Here is an 18,621-nt window from a genome sequence, read left to right as displayed (position 1 = left end):
TGAGGGGGCTTTTATGCTCGTATCAGTTTGACCAATACGGGTACAGGATATCTGTACCAATATGGGCTAATACGCCTGATGCGGAACGATACTGTACAATCTTTTTTTTATTTTTATTATCAAACTGATACGATCCTGTACTGTATATCATATCGTGCCAATACCGATACAATGTGGTCATTTCGGTCGATACGATACCAATATTACAAACTATAGTGCTATAGGCCTTAGTCTCAGTTTTTTTTTTTTTTCTCTCTCTTTGTTTTATGCTTTCCTGATTTGTCCCCTAGTCTATTCTTTAGTTTTTCCTTCATAATAAGGGCATACATGTAATCGTACCTATTCTCCTATTGTTATAAAATAGATAGGGCTGGACATCCCAGCCCTATGTGTTCTCTTTCTCCCATATTCTCTCTTTATCAAATATCTCCTCCTTTTCTAACATGGTATGAGAGCGTAAGTGCTCCTAGGGCTCTTTCCTTCTTCTTCTTTAGGATTTTGAATGATGTGTCAGGCCCTTGCAGATTTTTCTGCTGTCCGGTTGAACATATTGCTAGAAATTCTTATTCAATTCATTTTTTGAAGAATTTTTCTTAAGGATTTGCTTTATTTATTTATTTTTATTTTTGCTGAATGGTTGGAGGTATTGCTGGACATTTGGGTTTGACAGATTTTTTTCAGTTGTTCTTTTCCACATTTTCAACATCCAGTTTGCAGCAGTAAAAGTTTGTTGGCTATTGTCGTTTGGGCAATTTTTTAGGCTTCTTTTCTGATCTATTTGTCCGCTGCAAGGCCCTTCCTCTCCTCCTTGGTTCTCTCACTATTTTTTGAGATTATATATTGCCTCTTCGTCGATTTCTGAGGCAGTTGATTCTGTTAACGCTAAGATGGAACAATTTATTGTTCATTATGAAAATCCTGACTTACAGATTACCACATGCACATACACCTACAGTGTTGATGAAGTTTAATGTTTGTAATCAATAAAGAAAAATGATTATGTTGACTACTCCCATCAGCACTTTTCTTTTATAATCTCTTATGGGGCCTTCGTTAAAATAATAATATTATTTAGGGGTAATTTGAGAGAGAATTTGATGGTAATTGGTACGAAACACTACTTTTGGGTGCCTCTGGTAGTGTATTTGATGTTGGAACCCAATTCACGCCAAATACACCAAAACAGTGTGTTTTGAAATCTCGGTAGAGGTTTTTTTATTTTAATTCCATTTCATATGAAATCCTCCAATGGTTAAAAAGAAAGACCATTGCTACAAGCCAATAGCAGGCCCCCCCCTCTCTCCTCCTCTTCCCTCTTTCTTTGCTCTACAATAGCAGGGCACCACCACTACAAGCCAAGGCAACAACTATGGTCGTCACAACCGCAAGCAACAGTAGCGGTCACAACTGTGCCACGAGCAGTTGGCCAACGGCATAGGAGCCCACAGCCATGGCTGTCAAATAGAAGGGGAGATTGAAGGGGAAAGGTTTTTTGTTTTTAAATATTATTTTATGAAACCCAAGGATAGGAGAAGATGAAGGGTGTTGGGTTCTGAGTGTGGACCTGGGTAATCAATCAGTGGTCTTGCTTGATTTTGGGCTTTATTAAATATAGGTTTATGCCCTCTCTTTGACCAAAACTATTGTAATTTGTTGGCTCCACTCAAAGAAGCCCATGGATGGCAATATGTTGATGTACAAAGCTATCCATATCATCTTTAATTAAGTGGGCCCAAATTTGGACCGGAGAATGTGTAAGCTTCATCATCTTGAACATAGAGGGTTTTACTTCAACATTCTAGAATCAGTGGGGTCACTTTATGGCCCATCCGAGGCTCAGAATTACCTCATTTTCGGCCAAAGTATTAAAACTGATTTACTAAGTCAAATTCAGGTTCCTGTAAATATACTACAGAATTCCAATGTATTTCAAATCCAGGTTGCCAAACACAACTGAAGATTCCATGGTAATTGTGATTTGGATTCCAATGCATATCAAATACAAGCTACCAAACGAGCCCTAAGTTTGGAGCCAAAAATATGTTTTCATCTCTGACAAGAATGAACGAACTTGGGATAAACTAAGAAACTCTGGGCCCAGTGGCAACCTCGATAATAGAAGTGTCACACAATTTGGTACAGAGGGATGAACTAGAAAGGTGAGATCTATAAGGTAATTTTAGTGTGGCAGGAATTCACTTTGGTGAGTTGAATGGGTGGGATGTAATCAACGATTGATTGTTTGGCGAATATAGCAGCAAATCTGGTCACTGGAAAATATACTCAAAGTATGAGTTGCTGAAAAACATGCTCGAACAAGTTCAAAAGCAAACCCGGTTGCCCAAAAGCATGCTTGAATATGAGAGAATGCATGCTAGTAATGTCGGGGCTCTCTTTTCATACCAGTGGCCCTGAGGGGCCTGCTGGTCTGGATGGTGGGTGGACTCTTGGGCGCTGTGAAAAGAACAGAAAAAAAAAAGAAAGATTGGAAGGGTAGGAGAAAGAGTAAGGAAGAAGAAGATGGAGGAGGTCGGAGCTATATGGGGTGGCCCTACCACCTGCTGAAAAAAGAAAAAGAAAAAAAGAAAAAAGAAGAGCGAAGTGGAGAAGAGGGAAGAGGTTGGAGTGGAGTAGATTACCACTGGATCCCGTTTGATGCCATTTTTTATATATTAATGTCAGGGAGGGAGGGACAACATCCTACACAATGTACACCATGCATCATTTCCAACTGATATACTCGCAGACATTTTCTTGTGGCTCATTTCCAACAGATACTTCCAGACATGTTATGGCAGCACATGGACCTTGCCTTTTAGCGTGTGATAGTCTTTTCCTCCTCTCTTTTTTTTTTTTTTTTTTTTTTTTTTTTTTGTTGCTTTTACGTGGTTCTTATCATCATTTTGTAATGAATAGATGCAACTTCTACAAAAAATTAGTCTGTCAATGGTAGAAATAAAGATATCAAGCACAAAACTTGCACAACATATTGAAAAAGTATGTTAAGCATGGTCCTTTTCATTCAGCTTCATGTTCACATCATCACCATCATCAAAGCCTTGTCCCATTGATAGGTCAAACTTCATGTTTTTATAGGTCCTATAATTATGAAAATAGAGAAGCCAGGGTAATCCAGCAGCTTCCTCTGTAGGGGGCATCTTGGAAGATGAATTTGGTATAATTATACTCAATTGTTCTAGCGATGGGTACATGAATTTAGATTAAGCTGGATTGTTAGCTTTTAAGGTTAGGTTGTAGAATTTGATAATTGGGTGGGTGGCCCACTGATGGTGGGGAGGGAGTCTTGGCTTCCTATATCACTTGGGCATTGAGGAAGAGCACATTCCCTCTTCCTCAAGGAAAAAGAAACAAAAGAAAGACGCTCAATTCATGGGCACAAGGACAACCTTAATATTTCCTGGCTGTTTAAAACAAAACCCTGACTATACTGGCCAGCTTGCCAGTTTGGTGACGCATCCATCTTTGGAGAAATTTTTTTTCTTCTTTCTTCTTTCCTTCTATAGATAGAACTCTTGGAGTTCTCCATTGCATCTTCTTGGTAGCCAAGCATCTCTGAAATTCTTGTTTTCCAGTCCTGGAGGGAATATGTTTTGAAGTATTGCTTGTTATCACATACAACTAGAAACATAATGATAATTGTATATACATCACACTAAACTAACACGTGAATTACACACATTTTGACAATAGTTGATAGTAAATATGACCATTTTATTTTAAGTTTCTTCAGTAGAAAGATGAGCTCTTTGATATAGGATGATGGAAATTATCCTATGATGCAAGATGAGAGATCAATTACACATTAATTTAAGCATCAACATGTAAAATCAAGCATATCCACATAATAGATTCGAAAATTCAGATTTATAACCCAAAGATCCTAGGTTATCACATACGCGGTGCACGAAAATATAAAATAATTCAAGAGTGGCCCACTTGGAAGTCTGAACTTCCAATCTAGCGTGAGTAGTGGAAAAACCACGTAAATAGACAATGATGCATGCAAAATTCTAGTTTGGAGAAAGTTTCACAAAGAAAATTCAGATTTTCATTGGGGTTTTGTATTTATGGATGGGGATTTAGGAATTGGGTTTTTAGGGATCCAAAGGATCTAGGGTTTAAGGGGGTTTGGAGGGAAATCAAAGAAGTAAAACCCCAAACAGAGGCCCACACGTGTCTAGGTAAAGGAGAAGAAAGAGAGAGGATTGAGTGTGGTTTTAATAGGTTTAGAAGGTTATAATGAAAGGGGGAAGAGGAAGACAAGAGAAGAAGAAGAATGCCTTTTAAAGAAGAGAGGAAGGATGTACCTTGGAGAATCCACCACCAAACAAGCTTTTATCCTTCCACAATTCAATTGGAAGAGAGGGTTTATGACAAACCTTAAAACTCAAGGAGGAAAACTCCACACAAGAGGGCTTTTTTTTTTTTTTTTTTCTTTCTTTCTTCTCAATAACACCACTAGGGTTGGACTTCCGCCCCCCATGCTTTTATAATTAAAAATTCAGAATAAAAAATTTGGGATAATTACAACTATGCCACTCACTTAAGTGAAATGGCCCATCATCCAAAATAGGAAAACTAAAATACTTCTTATCAATCTCAACCATCAAATAAATCCTAAAAATAACAAAAAAACATAAATGAGGCAAGATCAGAGTCCAAGGGGCCTAGATCTAGAAGATCTGGTGGCCTGATCGACAAGATCCAACGACTGAATGGACACGAAATAAAAATCTTATGGCTGAAATGGTCTCCTAAGCAGCCCACATGCATCATCCCAAAGTGGGGTCTTCCTGATGCACGTCTAATGCATGTGAGGTCTTCAAAATGGCCCGGCGGGCCCCATCTGCAACTCGTCTCCTATCCACAAAGAAAGTTGCGCCGATGTGCGTGGTCGTCTCCGTCTCTGGTACACCCGAGTAGGTCCTCTGATGTCCCTATCACTCTTTGTTTTCCTAGAGATGGATGATTGGTCTAACATGTGAAGGAAATAAAGAAATATTCTTTTGCTTCTAGTGCCAAAATATGCCAAAATGGATATGGTTGATTGTTCTTACACGCATGGAATGCCAAATCGGTTACGTATCGGCCGTATCGGCCGATACGTAACGGTAACGGTGCGAACCGTTACCCGTTTCGGGGCCGAAACGGCCGATTCGATTTTTTGTACCCGTATCGGCCGATACGGGACCGATACGGGCGTAACGGGCCGTTACGGGGCGTAACGGGCCGTTACGGGCCCGAAACGGTAACTTTTTTTTTAGCTCTGTTTTTGCCGTTTTTTTGAAACCTCTTGCTTCCAAACTGTTTCTAAGTCCTTCTACTACTAATTTCGACCAACCTTAGCTAGGTATTTGATAGAAAAACACATTATATTATAGATTTTTTTGAATCAAAGCTCGGTGGGCCATTTTTCAGAAATTCGTCAAAAATAGGTATTTATACTTTTTTTAATATATTTTGCTGTTTTAATCATGTTATATGATGTGTTAATCATAGTAGAACATGTTAATGTGCATTTTACAGATTTGGGGTGCCATTTAATAATTTTTTAATATTTTTTTCTATTTACGCATGAATTTTGGCCCCTTGTTTTAAAATTCGAAAAATCAGTTTTTAATGGTTGTTTTGCTGTTTTAATCATGCCATTTGATGTATTAATCATAGTAGAACATGTTAATGTGCATTTTACAGATTTGGGGTGCCATTTTATATTTTTTTAATATTTTTTTCTATTTACGCATTTATTTTGGCCCTTTTTTTGAAAATTCGAAAAACCATTTTTAAATGATTCTTTTGCTGTTTTAATGATGTCATATGATGTGTTAATCATAGTAGAACATGTTAATGTGCATTTTACAGATTTGGGGTTCCATTTTATATATTTTTTATATTTTTTTCTATTTACGCATTTATTTTGGCCCTTTTTTTGAAAATTCGAAAAATCATTTTTTAATGATTCTTTTGCTGTTTTAATGATGCCATATGATGTGTTAATCATAGTAGAACATGTTAATATGCATTTTACAGATTTGGGGTGCCATTTTATATTTTTATTTTTATTTTTTTCTATTTACGCATTTATTTCGGCCCTTTTTTTGAAAAGTCGAAAAATCATTTTTTAACGATTCTTTTGCTGTTTTAATGATGCCATATGATGTGTTAATCATAGTAGAACATGTTAATGTGCATTTTACATATTTGGGGTGCCATTATATATATATTTTTTATTTTTTTCTATTTACGCATTTATTTCGGCCCTTTTTTTGAAAATTCGAAAAATCATTTTTTAATGATTCTTTTGCTGTTTTAATGATGCCATATGATGTGTTAATCATAGTAGAACATGTTAATGTGCATTTTACATATTTGGGGTGCCATTTTATATTTTTTTCTATTTACGCATGAATTTTGGCCCTCAAAAATAATTGCAAACACCTAAATGTAAGATATTTTCATATTACATTCATTCTAATATATCTATCATTGATAGTAGATAGTTAGAAAATTAAATATATGAATTTTGTAGTCAAATTCAGGTTATCTGGTTCATAAATTCATCAGACAGTCCGATACAACTTCTCACTAAAGAGTGGACCGTTACACCACCATAAACATGTTCCAATTTATAAATGAATGCATATTTGGAATGCTTAGAATATTCCGGATTTAATCCATATTTTTTCATATTTTTTTGGCAAAAAAAAAATTTTGCGCCGTTACGGGCCGTTACGCCCCCGTATCCGTATCGGTTTTGGAGGTCACCGTTACGCCAACCGATACCGATACGGGACACCTTGCTTACACGTGCAGAAAATATTCTTTCCAAAGTGATTGTTGATCGTAATTGCATATTTGGAGAAGTTCATTGTATTAAGGCTCATTTGTGCCCGAGGGGGGGATTCCAATTTCTTAAAATTGCATCACTATTGGGAGAAACCTTTTATTTTTTATTCTTATAATAATCAAGTCTTTATGTGGGAGTGTTTGAATACAATTAGTTTGTCTGCTAACTTATGGTTCAACTAACAGATTACTCTCAATGAATCATTTGAGTATGACATCCGTCCTGTCCAAAATCTGGAACCCCCCATGAAGATCACCTGGTGCTAGAATCAGGCTCATCCGCTCATCCACTCATCCTGTGGGTCAGACCGTAGAAAAAAAAAAAGGACAATCACATTTCTGATCCACAGTGCATCTGTTGCCCATCTAATGAGTGGATTATCTTGGGTTTTTTGCGCAGTGTTCTTCATGATGGTGACAATCTTTTGGGCAGGTCTGATGTCATACACGGATGATAAGTTGACAATAGCCTGCTAGTTAGACCCCAACTTAGAGGTCCAACTATTTGTATTTGCGCAACTCTCTTATTTATACAGTCTAATGCATTTTAGTTACTCAAGATACGTTTTCTGTCTTATGTATAAGGTTTGATATTCCCTCATGTGTGTATAGTCCTGTCCATCTTCATGAACATGCACCACTCTAGTGCATATAGTAAAAAATCCAACCTCTCCATCAGGTTGGCTCCACCATGTCAATTTCCTCTCCCAATAATTAGCTGCAGCCACCCAGGTCAACTGCAGTGTATATGACAAATAGACCTCTAAAACGAAGTTGTTTTAGCTGTTCATCTATTTTATGCATTGTGGCCCAGCTGATAGTTGACAGCCTGATTCTTGAGTCCAATAATCTCCATGCTAGGCCCCACTCGATGAACTGTTTGGATCTTGCACAGACTCTGCCCATGTAGAGATTGGTGGGCTATGCACAGGTGTGGGATTAACAAACTTATGAGCTGGTACAATTTTCAATATCATTAAATGTTTTTATGGAGATCACTTGGTTTAACCATGGTTGTGCCAAGCAATCTTGAGAATCCTACCCCAAACTTTTGGGACAAGGATATGATGATGATGATTTATATGTCGAATGTCAGTTTTATGGGGTTTTCAAGGTCACCTGTGTTTTACACGCCATTCATGTTTGTGTACAAGTTATGTGGAGGTTCTTGTATCTCCAAGAATTCTCTTGGGACATCTGATTTTTTTGAGGCCATTTAGTATTCAGTTCCATTCAAAATCATTCACCAAGTCCAATCATGTTTATGTGTAATTATCTTCAAACCTTATTTTAATGGAAATTCCCTTTTGACCAAGTATTTCATTGCATCACGTGCAGATGGAAAAACTCGAGAAGGAGATCAGGGAGTCAAAGTTGGCTGAGTTGACACACAAGCATTTCGCAGCAAGCTCTATTCCAAAAGGCATCCATTGTCTCTCTTTGCGTCTTACAGACGAATATTCTTCCAATGCTCATGCACGTAAACAGTTGCCGCCTCCCGAGTTACTACCCTTGCTCTCAGACAACTCTTATTACCATTTTATTCTAGCTAGTGATAACATCCTTGCAGCTTCTGTTGTGGTCACCTCTGCCGTTAGGTCATCTTTAAACCCTGAAAAGATAGTCTTTCATGTCATCACTGACAAGAAGACTTATGCGGGCATGCATTCATGGTTTGCTTTGAACCCTCTTTCCCCGGCCATTGTTGAGGTGAAAGGTGTTCACCAGTTTGACTGGTTAACAAGAGAAAATGTGCCAGTGCTTGAAGCTGTTGAGAAGTACCATATGATCAGAAGTTACTACCATGGAAACCACATCATTGGGGCCAATCTCAGTGAAACTCCGAGGTCTTTTGCTTCGAAATTGCAGGCGAGGAGTCCAAAATATATTTCACTACTCAATCATCTCCGCATATACCTTCCAGAGGTAATTTGGATATGATGTGAAACTTTAACCTTCTCTCTGCTTTGGAGACTAATGTTTGTTGTTTAAATTTTGGACCTGGAACTTATAATGCTTAGTAAGGATGTGATACTTACATGGATACAAGTGGCAGTGATACTGTACAGCTCCTGAGATCTAGGGGTTGTTTCAATGTACCTGCATTCAGGATTCTCCCATGTTTCAACTGAACTAACTGCTCTGGGTTTGGTGCAACTATATGTGTTCCACCATCCCATTAGACATGCTGATACCATGGGAAAATCATATGAACCATAAACCTAATACAAAAAGTTATGGCTAAAAGTATACATGAAGTATCTAGAACCATTATCAGTATTGTATCATGTCTAAGCACTCTAAGCATGTACAAGTACTTATTGTAATTTCTAATCAATGATTTTCTTTTCCAGAAGCCAAAAGTTCCGCCCAAATAGATTCACTAGCTTGAGTTTTAGTTAGTGTTTTAAATAGTGGCAGCGTGTTGCGTAGTGTTCAACCCTCTATATGATACTTCTATTTTTTAATTTAAAAATAGGAAAAATATGATGGACTAGAAAACAATGGGCCACAATGGGTCCATTGTGGGCCATAGAAAACAATGCACGGTCACCCCATACACACACCACAGTGGGCCACACGATAGAAAACAAATCACAACCACCCATACACACACACCACAGTGGGCCTCACGTGAGCCACTCCATAGAAAACAATGCACACCATCTATACAAACACCACCTTAAAAAAAGGAAAAAATGAAAAAAAATAATAATAATAAAAAATTTGCATTGCAACTCCTATCCTACAATATTGCATGGTAACAAACACCCTAAAATGAAAAAATAATAAATAATAAATTTCAAAATAACCAATAAATCTTCATTCAAAATGAAAAGAAATTCATTAAGGGGCAAGAATAGACCTCTTGCAGCTCAAGAAGAGATTCAATCAATAAAAAAATTGATTGGCCAAAATCTCTCCATCAATGGCCTTCTGGATCAAGAGAATCGAAGAAATGGGAGTCCTTGCGTTGCGTGCAGCGTTCGAAAGAGGAGTTTCCAAAAACCTTCTCCCGAGACCCTTTTCTTTGAACATTAGTTTTGAAGTTTATTTAATGTGTGAGTTTAACACCAACTTTAACAAAGAAACACCACCATTTAAGTAAAAAATCAATAAAGAAAGGTTCAGTTTCAATTTTACATTATAAGTTTTTATTTTATTTTATTTTATTTTATTTTAAATGTGACTTTTAAACCATTTAATATAAAGAAAACTTTAAAAGAATACATCGTAGGATATGCTACTTACGCTATACGCTACGTAGCTGTAGTGTACACTAATTTACGCTATTTATGTACACTATGTAGCTCTATGGTGACGCTACGGATGCTATTTGAAACACTGGTTTTGGTATCTAAACCCTGAGTTTTTTATTTTTTTTCTAATATACAAGGCCCATAGCTGTGGGATCAACTAGGACAATCGTCATTCTTTTTATGCGGGTAAATATATCGAGAGAGAAGCACATCAGTCTCATTATGTTGCATGCTGCACCCAATTGGACATGTGGTGCAATGGTCCTTGATGTCGACTGTCAATCAATCAGGTGGGTCAACCATTGATGGGTCACTCTGTATAACAGGATTGGATGATTCTACCGTCCAATGGGTAGTCCTTTTCCATTCAATGCTGACCGTTGCCAATATTTGCTTCTACAGTCCTGTCGTAAGGAATGATCTGACAGGTAAGATCATGGACTGCATGCCCATTTTGTGGGAGCTAAAATGAGCACTGGTGCATTGTGCACCGCCTAATCTCATTTATCGTTTGAGTGGCATTTCTGGAGAGGGTATGCTGATAGGTTAATTTGTGTCATGTGCAAACAGCTCTTTCCGTACCTAAACAAGGTGGTGTTTCTGGATGACGATGTTGTGATTCAACGGGACCTGTCACCACTCTGGAAGATAGACCTTGGTGGCAAGGTAAATGGAGCAGTAGAAACTTGTAAAGGCAAAGACGAATGGGTGATGTCCAAGCGCTTCCGGAATTACTTCAACTTTTCTCATCCCCTCATAGCAAAGAATCTAAACCCCGAGGAGTGTGCATGGGCTTATGGTATGAATGTTTTTGACTTGCGTGCTTGGCGGCAGACAAGCATCAGAGACACATACCATTACTGGCTGAAGGAGGTAATGTATCAGTCACATTTATGCCCCCATACATAGTTATTTTAGATGCTTATTAGAAAAATTCTGTTTTTGAAACATTACTTAATTTTCAAAATTGTCCTAAAAAATTCCTCTAATTATCTCAGCCTTTGCTCTTTCCACATGCATGTAGAACTAAGATCCTCTACATCGCACCACATTTGCCAAGCTGGCACATCTTGGAATATTCTAAAAGGTGGCCATAGTGTCAACACTCTAGCTTGACAATCAAGCTGATTCACTCATCATGTGGGCCTGTGTAGAAAACAAAGCTAAAAATACTTTGCCAAGGTTACCTTAGCTGTCCATTTGTTCCTCGCAGTATCAACCATCTAATGAGCGACCACCCAGAGTCTTGGGTTAGGGACTTAGGGTACATTCACGGGTTGGCTTGCCTCATGGATGGCTTGGATCTCAGACATGTCTACCTGCTTGAGACATGGGATGGTGTGTAGAGGGGCTAGGATCACGTGGAATTAGCAAACAACATTAATTCCTGCCTGCATGTCATAACAATTGGTATTTCCTTACCCCTTGCAATCATTCCTCTGCTTGTCTCTTCATTTCTCATTTATTCACTTATCACAAAAGCTTAGTCATCATATTCTCCTTTCTCTTCTCCTCTTTACCCAGCTTCATATCCTCTATACCTCCATTTTTTGTCTTCGTGTATATAGTCCACAACTTTCTGAGCTTTTCCAGGGTATATCTAAGTAGCATTTGCAGGGAGAGATCCCATAAAGGTGTATGTTGTTTGCAACTGACATAGTTTTGATTGACAAGACAAAGGAGGGCGTAAGCATAACTGGATTTATGGAAGAGTGCTTTGGAATCTAAAAGATTTAAAATTAGTAAGACTATAATAGAGTATATGGAGTGCAATTTTAGGAACAATTGGGGTGAAAATGAGGAATTAGCTAAGATTGCTAACCAAGAAATTTCCCAAAATGATCACTTTCAATACCTTGGTTCAATTATTAATGAGTGGAGAGATTGAGAAGGATGTTGCCCATAGAATTCAAGATGGATGGAAGAAATGGAGATGTGCCTCTGGAGTTTAAGTGATCATTGTTTACCGCTCAAACTAGAAGGAAATTTTTTATAGGATAGCTATAAGACCAGCCATGCTTTACGGGACAAAGTGTTGGGCAGTTATGGAACATGTTCATAGGAGATAAGGGAAAGTAGATTTAGATGGTTTGGTCATGTTCAATGGGGGACCAAGAATTGTGTCAATTTGGAGTGAGTTGGTAGAAGTTGAACACTCTGAAAGGGCAAGGGGAAAACCCAAAAGGACATGGTTGGAGGTAGTAAGAAAAGACATGATGACCTATGGTTTGACTGAAGGTATGGCCCTTGATGAGTGGAATAGCAGACATGATTCATGTAGCTGACCCCAATTAATTGGGATAAGTCTTAGATGATGATATCTAAGTAGCCTGCTGGGTATTAATTTCCTTATCTGGTGCAATACATTCAAACTGGATGCATGATGCTGTCGTCTATGATTCAATATGTACATTTCACTATGGATGGACCACTGTCTGTAAAGCTTTTTCTTTGAAAACACAAATTTTATTAAAAAAGGAAGCAAAGAGGTTACAAATCATGTAAGAGGCTATTGAATGCTGACAATGAGTGACCCTCTTGTCCCTCTGGCAAGTGTGTGGGTGACCTCTTTTGCCTCTAGTTATATGAACAGAAGATATATTTACCCTGAACATAATTTCTGGATTTCACCAGTTCCTTGTTTGGAGATGCATTCAATGAGTCTCCTTCCACTATCAATCACCAATAGAACACAAAAATAGTGAGGCTTTGCTAGAGTAATCTCACCTCTACTTCTCATGTGTTTTTAAGTATCAACAGACTAGAGAATGCCATAGAAACAATTTTTTTCCAAGAATATTTCTACTCCAGATGGCCTAGATTACCCCAATAGCTACCGTCAAAGTTGAGCATCTTAACATTGGTGATAAGAGCTTGCCACTTGGCTTGTGGGCCCTTGTCGTCAGTTACGAACTGAGAGCTGCTGATACATGACATGATTTAATGCTAGCATGCAACGTGGAGATTATGAAAGAGTACATAAAGTAATTCAATTAACAAAAGATGCTAACCCACCATGTAATTAAGAGTAAACAATAGGAAATAAAATCTAATTTAACCTAAATCACATGCCCGCATGCTAAGAAATCACTTAAATTAATTAAAACTAAGCCCAATGGAAGGATAAAACTTCTAATTTAGTATAGGCACATTCCACACTCAAGGGATTGACTTGTAGGTTCTATAATTAGAGCTAGGAAAGGAAAATTTTGAATTTTGAAAAATTAGGGTTCATGAGAATTGAGAATTTTGGAATCAGGATTTTTTTAGAATTTGGGAAAAAGATGAAATTAGGGCTAAATTGGGTGAATTGGTTAAGGGGATTGATGGATTTATGTATTGGTCGAGGGGAATTGAGGTTTTGGATGAAGGGAAGTTAGGAATTTTGGGTTGATTAAGGAAATTAGAGATTTAAGGTTTGGAAATTTGGAAAATTTTGGGAATTAGAGAATCTAGGGTTAGGGTTAGGGTTTATAGGTAGAGTTAGGGATGGAAAATAAAGGGTTTTGATGGGGGAAGCAAGAGGAAATCAAGGGATTGAGGAGTTGTTCGTAGGTCAACGTAGGGGCTCGCACTTGTGCCAATACGATCACACGTGTGGGTCGTTGGCTAGGGTTTTGGGGTCCTTTGATTTCAGTTGGGGTTGAAGTTGGATGATGAAAAGTTGAAGAAAAAGTTGATTTTGATGGTTTTGGATAGGAAGAAAGAAGGGATGAAGTTTTTGAAAAAATACCTCTTTTTAGATAGAAAGGAAGAGAGAAGGAAAATGATAGATGGAAGCCTCACACCTTCGTTGAATGAGGAATAGAATCACACCACACTCAAGCTTCAAATCACATGAAAAAGTGAAAACACAACTTTTTTTTTTCAAAATAATGGCATTAGGGCTCCCCCCCCCCCCCCCTTCTTTTATAGTATTAGAAAAGACCTTTTACAAAAAGGTGCTCTCATATAAGATTCTCAACATAAAGACACTTAATAAATTAAAAGTTTTTCCTAACTTCTTAATCTCAACACAAATATAAGTTATACCAAAAATTAAGAAGCATGTAAACAATCTAAACAACTAAAATATTTTGTGGCCCATGGAGGTCCACGATTAAGATGTTCGATGATGATGATCCAATGGTCCAATCATCGTGTCCACCCGATCCAACGGTCCGATGTATTCATCAAGCTCTTATATGCAGTCCACTTGCATCTTCTCAGTGTGGGGTCTTCGAAGATGCACGGATATGCATGTGGGGTCTTCAACGTGATTAGGAATGTAAATTGGGCCAAGTGGGCCCCATGTAATGGTCGTCTAGCCAAAGGAGATTGACTCAACTCTCCTCTGGTATGGTGCTCGGATGTCCTTATCAGCTACCTTCCAATATCTGATGAGGTCATATGCAGAAGCGTTTTAAAACCTATCTTTAATTAAGATCTATTGGATAAGAAAGTATGATAGATTCCCACACCCCTTTCCTACAGTCATGATAAATTGGGTGTGTGTTCCTACTAAATTACCCACATTAAGGTGACAGGAATCATCCTCCAAACAATTCTACCCTTTGCATTAAAATAGTAGCTTGCCCACCCTCTAACTAAGTTGTCAATCAAATCGAATTGCGCCAATCGAATTGTGAAGAGTTTGAACAGAGGCCAAAATATTTCTGATGTGACAATCTATGGAAAAGTGGTGAATAAAATTTTCCATTTCCCAGCACAGAGAATGTGTGGAAGCACTTGGTTGCACTTTTGAAGTTATTGAGGGGAAGAATTTTGATTTCTGTAGTTGTCCAAGCCAAGAGCATGTACCTGAGGGGGTACAGAGTCTCCCCAACATCCTCAAATTAAGGAGAAGCATCCTCCCTTGAAGAGGTGATGATGTTGAAAAAAAGACTTGGAAGAGACGGTCGTGTCCATATCCCACTTCCTAACCCTAGCATCCTCCTTTCCGGATCGACAAAAGCTTCTTCAAGATACCCCAAATATATGCAAACAGCCCAATCTCCTCATTCCAAAGATTGAGCTCCAAGGACCAAGTCCAAACCGCCTTTTTGCTTGAAACTCCACAGTTCTTGCTACCCAAAGCGTTTCCATCATGGTCAAACCATAAAGCCTTCAGAATTTCGCTGCCAGAGGTTCGTCAATCTGCACATCTTCTGAAATCCCTACCTGGTACCTGCCCCCATGTTAAAGTGTGCCCCTTTGTACAAACAATGCCCCACTTTACAGGAAATATCCCTCTTGCCGGTAGTGGTTGTATCAGCGGATTTACTAATAGCCTCCAAACATTGGAGCCCCTCTCCATAACCATCCATACTTGCTCGCACATGTTTGTCTAAAGAGCATATCTTTTCTTTCAAAATGCTACCACCATTTGCTTAGAATGGCCCAATGGTTCTCCTGAATTCTTGTAGTATCTATTCACCCTTACCTCTAGACTTTTGAACACTATTATTTTTCTACCATTTGGGATCTGCATTGCAACCACCGGTAAGGTGTTCCAAAACGGTAACAGTGGCGTAACAGCCACAACTGTTACCGTTATGATACGGGCCATAACGGCCGTTTTTTATTTTTTGAAAATTGTTGTTACTGGACCGTTACGGCCCATTTGTCTGTAACGGCCGTTTCGACCCTGTTACCGTTACGTAATGGCTGTTACGGCCATTACGTAACCGATTTTGAATACCATAACCACCGGTGATGAGGGGTCTACCTTGTGGATGGTTTTGCCTCATGTCCAATTTAAGTGCAGTCATGATAGATTTTCCTGTCTTATTTTTTATTGATCATATCTGTATTTGCTGAATCTTTCAACTTGGTATTGCTCGATTCTGCCTTCTTGTCTTGCCCAGATAACTGGGTGAGTCCCAAACTGTGATCATACATTTTTTCAAGCTTTCACAAATCAGACAGCATTTGGATTTATTCAGTAATCTTAGCTGTTCGTTTAATAATGCATCAATAATGAACGGAAAAAAAAAAAAAATGCTTTTGCCAAGTGTTTATGGATTAACAATGCACTGTCTAAAGGATCCTGCGCTATCACTTGGATATATAAGTTAACTTTCAAGAATCCTATTCTCATACATGTGTCACACATGTATGAAATCTGGATGTTCATCTGCTGGGCCCCACTATTGAGAGTCCTTTTGCCTTGGAATCACATAGGTCAGATGATCCTAACAGCTGAATCCTATGATTTATGATAAACGATTTTAGTCAAATCTTAAGCAAAATGATTTGAATCCCAGCCCTGAATCCCTTTTTATATGAACCCTACGATTCTATGATTTGAATTCTACGATTTATGATTCAAATTATACTTGTTCTCTTCTATTTTAAGCTTCACTTGGCTTTCATTTTATGTTTTTAAATTGGTGGGGGCTTTAAGAATCGTTTAAAAAAGGTAAATTATTTTATTTGTTCTTTGTAAGAGATTAAATGAAATATATTCTCTTCAATGTTAAATCATGTATTGCTTCTTCTTTTTCTTCTTTTTCTTCTTCTTCTTCTTCTTTCTTCCTTTTTTTTTTTTTTTTTTTTTTTTTTTTTTTGTGATTTCTTACTTATTAACTGGTCGAAACACCAAATTGATGTATGACTTACCTGTAGTGTTTTTATGGCTGGTTACGATCATGCCGACTTATATGTATTGTGGAATGATGTTTGGAAATCAAAATATCTTTTTTCATCGGTCTACAGTATCAAAGGCCACTTTTCACCATGATTCTATATTCAAGAAAGGTAACAAGAACATAAATTCCTATAAGATCCTCGTATGTTTTTTTTTTTTTAAGGGAAATTTCTTGATAGACAAAAAAGAAAAACAATCCTTTAACACTATCATGGCATGGTATTACTTGGTGCACATTGATGGAAAAAGGAAGATTGATGAGTTTGTTCGTTTGTTTTTTTTTTTTTTTAATGATTTATTTATATTTTTCATATATATATATATATATATATATGAAAAATTTTAAGAAAATTATACGATAACGATTTTGACAACATTGGTCGCCAGGATCAATCCGAACTTTCCTTTTTGGATATGGACCCATCCATAGTAAGGCCCAACATATGACTAGTCCGGATCTGGTATGGTTTGCCACGTCTATGTAGAAAGTGCTGGATAGCTATTAGTATCTGATTTGTTTTTCCCTTCTGAAGTTAACTGACTTATTACGTCACTATTAATATGATGTGGGTTGTCTTCTGTTTGCATATATTTGCTTGTTCATTATCATTTCTTAGATGATATTTCCGGGTGCAGAATCTGAACTCGAATTTAACGATGTGGAAGCTTGGAACATTACCGCCCGCTCTGATTGCCTTCCGAGGCCATATTCATCCAATTGACCCATCTTGGCACATGCTCGGATTAGGTTACCAAAATAACACCGACCTCGATTGTGTTAGGCAGGCTGCTGTGATTCACTACAACGGTCAGTCTAAACCATGGTTGGAGATTGCCTTCAAGCATCTTCAGCCATTCTGGACAAAGTATGTGAACTACTCCAACGACTTTATTAGAAACTGTCACATCATGGAGCCTTAGCAGATCAACAAAGAGGAAGACTGAGAGGATGAGAATGGATTACAGTTATTTTTGCGGCTCGAAGTTCTCGAGGAATTCTTTAAAGGAGAAGAAGAAATTCAACATGCGAGTGGATCTGGTGGACCCCAGATCCTGCCCCACCACCATTGGACTGCATTTCATTGGTGGCGCGAGATATTCTTTTCATCTGTAACATAGCAATCCATGTTTTTGTTTTGAAGGGTAATCTTCCTAGGCTCGAGGGGTATCTTACCCATTTTTTGGAGCAAAGAGAGCTGGACAACAGATGGAATTTAATGGCAGCCTGCAATCTGAATTTCTGCAGATCAGCGGGGAACGGCACTGCAGTCCAGTCGCATGGATAGAAGAACAGCTCGGGCTGTTCTTCTTGCACGAATCCTGGTATTTTTGTTATTGTCCCTTTACTATTTGTTTCTATATTCATTTGTGATTTTTAGCAGAGTCATGGAGATTGCTGTGTTACAGATCCCTTGAATTTGTGGGGATTTTATTTTTTTTTAGGGTATTTGTTACCATTCATGAGATATTGAAATTGTGCAGATAATTCTTTTGCTTCTATAAAGACATGCAATTGTATGGATATTTTGGAATCTCAGTGAAGGACTTGCTCACTCATTTCCTTTGAGCATGTGAACTTGAATGCCCTTTAACACATTCATTTTCTCCTGACCAATATATGCACACTGTAATTGATTATCACCATAGCAAAGGCCTGTTTGGTACTGACCAAAATACCAAGTCAAGATGCTTTGGTGGGTCCGTCGCTTGGACAATCTTTATGATCTTTGGATGCCTTTTTCCCAAGTCTGCATGCTTTTTTGAGGTACACAACTGCACTTGACATTGTAGATTTTTCTTGGAATCGATGAAGGATGTGCTCACTCCAAATCCTTGAGAACTTGTTTTACTTAAAAGGATGAATCA

The 18,621-nt window shown here is 38.0% G+C and overlaps 1 protein-coding gene across 1 annotated transcript in view; it reads left to right on the top strand.

Moving 5' to 3' along the window:
- LOC131219246 (probable galacturonosyltransferase 14) overlaps positions 1-18,337 on the top strand; it is a 52,074-nt gene extending 33,737 nt beyond the window's left edge. The window contains exons 4-6 of the mRNA XM_058214294.1: positions 8,206-8,793; positions 10,698-11,000; positions 17,392-18,337. Coding sequence (XP_058070277.1) covers positions 8,206-8,793; positions 10,698-11,000; positions 17,392-17,676 — 1,176 coding nt within the window. The 3' untranslated portion in view covers positions 17,677-18,337. The remainder of the gene's footprint in view (positions 1-8,205; positions 8,794-10,697; positions 11,001-17,391) is intronic.
- Positions 18,338-18,621: the final 284 nt, after the last annotated feature.

This window comes from Magnolia sinica, chromosome 11 (genome assembly GCF_029962835.1).
Source record: "Magnolia sinica isolate HGM2019 chromosome 11, MsV1, whole genome shotgun sequence".
Taxonomy (NCBI): Eukaryota; Viridiplantae; Streptophyta; class Magnoliopsida; order Magnoliales; family Magnoliaceae; genus Magnolia; species Magnolia sinica.
This window is presented reverse-complemented; position numbering and strand designations above follow the sequence as displayed.